This window comes from Neofelis nebulosa, chromosome 13 (assembly GCF_028018385.1).
Source record: "Neofelis nebulosa isolate mNeoNeb1 chromosome 13, mNeoNeb1.pri, whole genome shotgun sequence".
Taxonomy (NCBI): domain Eukaryota; kingdom Metazoa; phylum Chordata; class Mammalia; order Carnivora; family Felidae; genus Neofelis; species Neofelis nebulosa.
In genome coordinates this window covers 73300037-73309211 of record NC_080794.1, presented here as the reverse complement: position 1 = coordinate 73309211, position 9175 = coordinate 73300037, and the positions used below count along the sequence as shown (strand labels likewise).

At 44.0% G+C, this 9175-nt stretch overlaps 1 protein-coding gene across 1 annotated transcript; it reads right to left on the bottom strand.

Annotated features, from left to right (window-relative positions):
• Positions 1-494: 494 nt before the first annotated feature.
• On the bottom strand, positions 495-8235 carry LOC131492443 (RNA-binding protein Raly-like). The gene is made up of 3 exons (XM_058696050.1): positions 6740-8235; positions 6450-6503; positions 495-715 (listed from the first exon to the last, which is right to left on the bottom strand). Exons 1-3 carry the CDS (start codon positions 7938-7940, stop codon positions 495-497), a joined length of 1476 nt encoding a protein of 491 aa, XP_058552033.1. The 5' UTR covers positions 7941-8235.
• Positions 8236-9175: the final 940 nt, after the last annotated feature.

The following is a 9175-nucleotide window of genomic DNA, read 5'->3' as shown; positions in this document are numbered from 1 at the left end:
ACAAGATGAGCAATGCTCACGCAGCAAAGTTTCTGAAAGGCTGTCCCACCTGCACAGAAGCCTCTGGCACGATGCAGACTTTTCACAGGGAGGTCCCATCCCTGAGGCACTCCCAGAGCTCAGCCTCCCTGCCCCTGAGTTCCTGCTGCACCACTGTCCCCAGGAGGCCTTTTCCAGGTGGCCAGACCTTTGTTGGGGGCAGGTTTGACTCCCTGATATATCCAGCCCTGTGCACCTTAGAAATTGGCACATCCATTTTGTAACAGCGACCACCAAAGGCATTTGAGGGACATACACCACTCTGAAAAGTACGTGCAGCACACCCAACTTGCCAAGGACATTGTAAGAGGTCTAGCAGCATCCTGATCCTCCCCGCTACATGGCAGTAGCACTCTCCCCTCTCCCTTTTCCCATTTGTGATAAGCCAATGTCCTCTGGAGAGCACAACTGTTCCTGGTTGAGAATCACAGGTCTAGTGCATTTGAGCTTGTGCTCTAACCAAGGACTGTGCTAAATTCTGGAAGTAGAATGTTGCACACAACAGTCAGGAAGGCAATCACCAGAGTGTTCTCCACTTGTGGACCCTGGTCACCATTTAGCTGAAGAAAGTAGGTAGGACTTGTCTTTCCATAGGACTCTTTTCGAAGAATACTATTCTGCTGCAATTCCAAGCGGAGACCCAGACTCTGACGCTGACTGGAACACAATGCCAATGCTACAAGAAAAACAAATCCCTTATGACATCATTACGAACATAATTCAGCACTAGATCATGCGTGACTTTCTGATACCAAACCAGATGAAAATAGTACATGAAAATAGAACTACAGACCAATATCCCTCATAAACACAGACACAAAAATCTTCACTGAAATTTAAGCACTTTGAATCTGGCAATATATCATAGAATAATATATCATGACCAGGTGGAATTTATCTCATGAATGCAACATTGATTTAACGTTCAAAAATCAGGGGCGCCTGGGTGGCGCAGTCGGTTAAGCGTCCGACTTCAGCCAGGTCACGATCTCGCGGTCTGTGAGTTCGAGCCCCGCGTCAGGCTCTGGGCTGATGGCTCGGAGCCTGGAGCCTGTCTCCGATTCTGTGTCTCTCTCTCTCTCTGCCCCTCCCCCGTTCATGCTCTGTCTCTCTGTCCCAAAAATAAATAAATAAATAAATAAAAAGTTGAGAAAAAAAAAAAAAATTCAAAAATCAATTGATAGAATTCAATGTGTTAACAAATTAAAAATTAAGGGGCACCTGGGTGGCTCAGTCGGTTAAGCATCCGACTCAGTTTTGGCTCAGGTCATGATCTCATGGTTTGGGAGTTCAAACCTCACACTCCACTAGGCTCCACACTGTCAGAGCAGAGCCTGCTTGGGGTTCTCTATCTATCTGCCCCTCTCCCACTCACTCTCCCTCTCTCAGAATAAATAAATAAACATTTTTTAAAAATTAAAAATAGTCATTTACATATTTTTCTTTCCACATAGCTGTGGAAGAAAATTCTGCAAAACTTCTGCCGCCATGTAACGGGGTCTATCTTCCTCTAGTTTCCAAAATTTTGCTCATCACTTTGTTCCAAGCACTTGGCCTTCTCAATGTCTACTACTCGATAATATTTCAGAAAGTCTTTTCAAAGTGACTGGGGCGTTTTCTATTTTGTTCTTTGGAAGTCTTCCAACACCTCCCTGATTCCAAAGCCGTTCCCACGTTTTAAGTATTTGTTATGGCAGAACCCACTTCCAGGTATCAAAATGTCTATTCGTTTTTTTATTGTATCTAAAAAATTTCCACAAGCATAGCAGCTTAAAATAGTATTAAAACACTCTTTCAATACCTCCGAATTTTTTAGGTCAGAAGCCCAAGTAGGCTCAGCTGGGTTCTCTGCTGAGGGTTTCCCAAGACCAAAATCCAGGTCAAGTTGGGCTTTTCTCTGGAAACCTTGTGGAAGAATCTGCTTCCAAGCTCCTTTAGATTGTTGGACGTCCTTGTGTTTGCAGGACTGAGGTACCTGATTCCTTGCTGGTTGTAGGTCAGAGGTCACCCTCAGCTTCATAAGGCCACCTGTAGTTCCTTCTCACATGGCCTCCCCCATCTTCAAACAAGCAAAAGCAGGTGGAGTCCTTCTCATGTTTTAAATCTCTGATTTATTCTCTCTGCTTTTAAAGGGTTCATGTGATTAAGCTGAATGGTCGAGCTGAATGGTCTCCCTTTTGCTGTATGACATATATAACCGTTAGAATGACATCTCAATATCGGCAGGTTCCACACACACTCAAAGAGGAAGGTGTTATAAGGATGAGCTCCATTAGGGATTATTCTTAGAATTCTACCCACCAACCAATTTTTGGATGTGACGGAAATGGTCATTATCTTGACGTTAGAGGTGGTTTCATAGCTGGATACAATGGTCAGACTCACTGAATTTACACTTCAAATGGATACAGTTTATTGTGGGTGAATTATATCTCAGTTAAAGTTTATAAGTTTCTTACCTAATATCATATTGAAGGATGAAATAGGGAAAACATTCCCCCAAAGAGTAGAAGCAAGATAAGGACATACTCTATTGCCCTGTGTATTCAGGATTGTACTAGAAGTCCTAGCTAGTACAGTAAAAAAAAAAAAAAAAGTGACATGAAAGGGACAAGGATTGGAATTAAAGAAGTACAAATACCATGTTGTGCAAATGACATGATTGAATATGTAAAAATCCCCACAGAATCTACAAACATGTCATTAGAATTAATAAGTAAATTTAACAATTCTGCATGACTGAAGTCAATATACCAAAATCAGTTGTATTGGTACACCCTAACAAGAAATATTTGGGAAATGAAATCTTTAAAAAAAATACCATCTACTGTAGCATTTAAAAATGCCAAATATCTAAGAATAAAGAAATATGTATAGCTCTCTACAACGAAAGCAGCAAAATATTGCCAAAAAATTAAAGAGCTAAATAGAGAAATATACTGTTCTTATGAATTGCAAGAGTAAATATTATTGAGATGTTAATTCTTCCCAAATACAGTTCCCAACAAAATCTCCAAGTTTTTTTTCGTGGAAATTGACAAGCTTATCATAAAGTTTATATAAAAATGCATAAATCTAAAATAACCTAAACAAATTTTGAAGAAAAAGAAATTTGAGGGACTTACACTACCTAACTGTAAGACTTCGTAAAAATGCTATTCTATTAATGTGCTACTATCACATGGATGGATATATAGACCAACGGAATAGAACAGAGAATCCAGAAACAGATCACACACGTATAATCACTTGATTTACAATAAAGCCCTAATTGCTGTTTAATGGGGGAATGGATATTTTATACTGAATGCATAGTGCTCGAAATTAGATATCCATATGGGAAAAAAATTTGACCTTAATCTCTATTCATGTCCTATATAAATATCAATTCAAAACTAGGCCTAAATGGAAAGGCAAAATGGATAGAACTTCTAGAAAAGACATAGGAGAAATCCTTATTGCCTTAGAGTAGGCAAAGATTTCTTAAACAATAGGACAAAACTGGACTTCAACAAATTAAAACATTTTATCAAAAGTAATCCTCAAGAGAATTAAAAGCAAATCTTAGATTGGAAGAAGATATTCTTAATACATGTATCTGACAATCTAAAAGGATAAAGGGGTGTATGGGTGGCTGTTGGTTAAGCGCCCAACTTTGGTTCAGGTCATGATCTAATGGCTTGTGGGTTCGAGCCCCACATCAGGCTCTGTGCTGACAGCTTGAAGCCTGGACCCTACTTCAGATTCTGTGTCTCCTTCTCTCTGTGCCCCTTCCCTGCTCGTGCTCTGTCTCTCTCTCAAAAATAAATAAACATTAAAAAAATTAAAAGAGAGAGAGAGAGAGAGACAAGCAACCCACATAAAATAGGCTGAAGGTATATCTCCTTCGCAAAGGAGATACACCCAAATAGCAGATAGACTTGTGAGATGGTGCTCAGCATCAAGGAAAGATTTAAACTACAATGAGACTGCCGATATATACCCTGTCAAATGATTCAAATTAAAAAGACTGAAATCCCAAGTATTAGGAGAATATGGAATTGGAACTCTCTCCTACCCTCCTGCTGGAAATTGGTACTACCACTCTGGAAAACTGATGCTATCTAACAAAGTCTGACATAGGTTTACTGTATGATCTAGCGTCTAGGCATTTACCTAAGAGAAAAGCTCAAGAGGCAGACTGGAATTGATTCAAATGCTCTCTTTGTCCATCCCTCTACCATATACCCCCAAAACTCTAGAAACAAAAACAAAAAACATCATTTGGGATAATGTATAAGCAATCTTCAAAAAAGAGGAAAGAATATTGAACCAAGAGTCAGTTCACATGGGTTTCAGTCACTTTCACATGACTCAACCCTCAGTTTCACCATCTTAAAATCTGGAAAGTGCCCTGAGTCCTGTCTCATCATGGGAGGTTTAGAAGAGGAAGACAATGTAGTGAGGGTGACTTTAGGGGAAGTGGGAAGGGCTCTGGGCTTTAGGATCAGGGATCGTCCCCTCCCTCTGCCACTCTGGACTAAGCAATCCTGTCACACGGTAGCTTGCATTTCTGTATTTAATAAACAGAGCCACTGAGTTGTTACTGATTTATTCTACACCTCTCCCCTAGCTGATAGTCAGATTGTCGGGTAACCTTGGACCTATCTGCCTGCTGAAATATTAATTCTGGAGAAGAAGCAGAAGCCCACAAGCAAAGATGTCTTGTGAACCCAAATTCTTTGGTGTTTATGCTCAGATACTGAAGATGCCAGGAGTTCACAGGAGAAGGTGGGCAGGGAACTCTCAGGTCAAATGTCAAGGTCATTGCAGCAAATGCAAAGATCCACCTCTCCCATTAATTCTCCCTCTGACTTCCCATCTCTCATCCTGCCTTCTGGTGATATCTGAGGAAGGGGGTAGAAATGTAGGAGGACAATGGGGAAGTTCAGCTAAGAGAGTGACTTCCAAAGTTTTACAGGTCAAGCTTGAGCCAGGGCACCAGCACACCTCGTAGCTGACACAACTATCACTTCTTAGATTACTTGCCAACTCTATCTTACGTTATCCCAGAGCCCAGAAAGAGTTGCAATACTTGAAAGACAGGTCATACATAGCGGGTATCTCTGAAGATAAAAACCAAAACATACCAGGCATAGGTGGGAGTTTTACAATCGTAGTTCCTTCACCTGCACACACATTTTTACCAGTGTAGGAAACTACCCTCACACGCTGGAGCTTGCACCAAAATAAGATCGACGACTGAAGGGCAGCAGGTCAAAGAGAGGAAAGGACCAGTCCTGACCTTGCTAGCTCTTTTTTCCCAGTAGTACGATGGCACTCCTAGAGGAGATCCCCCTGCCCTTACAGCCAGACAGTGATGCTCTCCTGAAGCTAGATTCACTGTCTCACACGTCGACAGCCTACCCCTGGTGGCCTCCAGAGCAATAATCTTTGACCCTCTAACAGAGATGGCTGCAGGAGGTGTTATGAAATCAATAAAATCCTATACCCAAGGATGTGTGGCATGTGGAGTGCAGGCCGAACAGAAGATGATAATTTAACTGCAAGGCTTGGGTTTTATATAGAGATGAGTTTTCTTCCTCCATGAGCCTATCACTTCATGTACACTAATCTGTCTTCATTTCTAGCGCAGAACCTGCTACAGACTTTTAAATTGCCATCAGGGACAGGAACTAAAGTGGAACATGAACCAGAAGCTGGAATGAATATACTCATTTGCGAAATCCCACAGTGAATCCAAATATTAACTTTCTAATTGAATTGAAAGTTTTTTAAAACAAGTGAACCAGCTCAAATTGAAACCGAACCTATATTTTTTCCAAAATTACTAAATGGAAAAAACCTACTCACCTGGAAAAAAAAAAAGGGCGAATTTAAAAAGTCTCAGGGGTATCTACCCCTAAGAAATAAAAACAACTGTCCACACAACTATTTGCGGGCAAGGGTTTACAGCAGAAGTGTTCAGAATAGCCAAGAACTGGAAACAATTCGAATGTCTACCACCTGATGAAGGTATAAAAAAAATGTAATATGTCAGTATGATGAACTATTATTCAGCGATGAGCAGAAACAAAATACTGATATATGCTAAACGTGTATGAAACTCAAACACATTATACTAAATTAAAGAAGCCAGACTCAAAAGACCACCTGATATACAGTTCCATTCATATGAAATGTCCAGAAAAGGCAAATCCATAGAGAAAGAAAGTAGAATTGTGGTTGCCTAAGGCTGGGAACAAATGGGTAAAGGGGATCTTCTGAGGTGGCGGAAATGTTGAAGAATTGAACCACGGTGATGGTTGCATAACTAAAAATCAATTAATTACTTGCTTTACAAAGTCTCAGAACCAACAACTATTGTTTCAAGTCTCTGATTCCTCCATCTGCTAGTTTGCAAACACTACATCTGGGCATGCTTTGCTCCACTAGGGCCTGCCCATCGATCCACGAATCTCTGGCTGCGGTAAAGACATGTTGCAGAAGCAGTTTACAGCTGTTTCCCCAGTGATCACATCTTCTGGTAAAACCCTAGCTCCTGACACCATCAGGGTGGACACATAAGCAATGTTAAGCCAATCATAGCATCTCTCAGGCTGGACTCCAGGGATCGGTCCAAGGAGTGAGTATAGAATCCAAACCCAGCCAGTTAGAATCTTTCCTAAGAGTTTTTCTTTTTTTTTTTTTTTTTTTTTTTTTTTTTTTTTGGGATCCAATCTCTTTATTGTCAGGGTACCCTCCCGTGACCCTCCCCTCTCCAAACCTATAGAAAAGCCCCAAGCCTGGGAGTGTCCTGGGAGGGGAGGTAGAGTGTAGGGAAACCTCTGTCCTCTGGCCTGCGTGGTGCCAACAGGGAGGGTGCGTGGGGAGGGGAGGCCGATAACTGCACCTGCAGAGGATGTGGCAGTGGCTGGGACGTGTGGGGGAGGAGGTGCCTGCTGCCAGCTCTCCTGGGACCCGCTGGGGGTGGTATCCAGGGGTGGGTGCCCAACATGAGGCCTGATACAGTGCACGCCCTTCTCCTGCCGCTGGCCGTTGCTCCTGTCAGGCAGCTCTTCCTCGCTGTGTGTCAGCAGCCCCTCCTCATCGCCGTCGTCTCGAGCCTGTGCTTCTCCCTGGGGCGTGCCTGCCTCAGAAGCCGTGTCCTCTTGGGGGGCTGGTGGCCGGCTGCTGCCACCACTACTGCCCCCACCACTGCCACTGGCACTGCCACTTCCGCTGTCACCCTTCTTCTTGCCATCTGGGTTGGCCTTCTGCTCCTCGGCAATCTGCTCCAAGCGGCCCAGCAGAGCATCGATGTTGGACTTGATCTGCGTCAGCTCTGTCTTGATGGTCTGCAGTTCACTGCTCTTTAACTTGATCTTGGCTGAGCTGGTGGTAATGGCTGTGGAGCGGGCAAAGAGCTTGACAGGTATGGTGGTTTTGACACGCCGGACCAAGGGGACTGTGACCCGGGGTCGCTTCACAGGGACTGCCCTGGGCACTGGCACAGGTGACAGGCGGCCCCGATAGTCGAAGAGCCTGTCGTAGAAGTCGTCCCGGTAGTAATCATAGTCAAAGCTGTAGCCACTGTATATGGCGGATGCTGCTCTCTTTAGTCCCTTGGGTCTGTTGGGCTTGGGCTCTCCAGCCATGTTGATATCCAGGGTCTGCCCGGCCAGCACCCGCCCATTCTCTCCCAGCACAGCTGCCCGGGCATGACGCTCGTTGGCATACTGGACAAAGGCATAACCTTTGTGCACAGAACAGCCGGCTACACGGCCATACTTGGAGAAGATGGTCTCTACATCTGACTTCTTCACCACAGCTGTGTTGAGGTTTCCAATGAAGACTCGAGAATTGATAGACTTGGGGTCATTCTTGTTGGTTACATTGCTTGTCTGGATCTTCAAGGACATGGTGGCCACCAGCCTTCAATTTCCTCTTTTGGGTTACAGGGTCAGCACCAGCTGCCTTTGGGAATAGGGCTCACCCGCGCCAAGAGGTCTGGAGGAAGCCGCGCGGCGCGGAAGGAGGCGGTGCCGCCGCACTCGGGGGCGGAAGGGAGGGAGCGAAGGAGGAAGAAGGCGGCTCCGGCCGCGGCGTGAGGAGCTGAGCACACGCGCGGGAGTCGCCCCCGCCGCCGCTACCGCCCCCTCAGCTTCTCCCGGCTCAGCCCGCCCTGCGCCCGCGCCGCTCGCGCGCCCCGCCGCACTGACCTCCTAAGAGTTTTTCAATTGGAACCTGCAAGCATCCCATTTTCCTCTCAGCCCAAAGCTGGAAGATGTGAGTTCAAAACTACCTGGTGCCATTTTCCCTGATTCACAGTGCAAGTCCATTTGCAACAGAAAATGAAACAATCCATAAAGAGGCACAGACAAGAAAACTAGCAAGCTAGAGGCTGGGAACATCCAACACCGGGAAGCAAACCAATCTCACTCCATTTCCACCCCCGTCTTCCCTGAAATTTGGTTATATTTGCCAAGAACTCTCCCCACACCTCCCGGCTTTATTTGCTTGAGCTAGTGTGATTTGGGATTCTGTTGCTAGTAAATAAAACACCAGCCACAAAAACAGAATTCAAGGTGACCTGTCTTAGGGAAACTTTTGAGTAATCCTTTCCCACTAGAAATATCTCTTCAACCCCAATACACTCAGGTGTCAACATTTTCTTGTGTTGATCCCATGACTAGGCTCCAGTGCTTGCCATACTCATCCACTATAGCACAAGTTGGCAAACTTTTTCTGCCAAGGTCCAGAGAGTAAATATTTTAGGCTATCTGGGCCATTTGGTCTCTATCGCAGCTATTCAATCCCACCATACTAGTGCAAAAATGCCATGGATAATACACAAATGAGTGTAGCTGTGTTCCAATAAAACTTTATTTAGAGAGCAGGTGGTGAGTCAAATTTGGCCCTTGAGCCATAGTTTGCCAACCCCTATTATATAGGGTTCTTTCTTTCTTTTTCTTTCTTTCCTTCTTTTTCTTTCTTTCTTTCTTTCTTTCTTTCTTTCTTTCTTATCTATCTATCTATCTATCTACATATCTATATAACACGAGGTTTCCAGAATTGGATTAATCATAATCCCTAATTCATGACACACTGTCACCATTGGTTGCTGATAGATTTATTTTATTTGAATCATTGATAG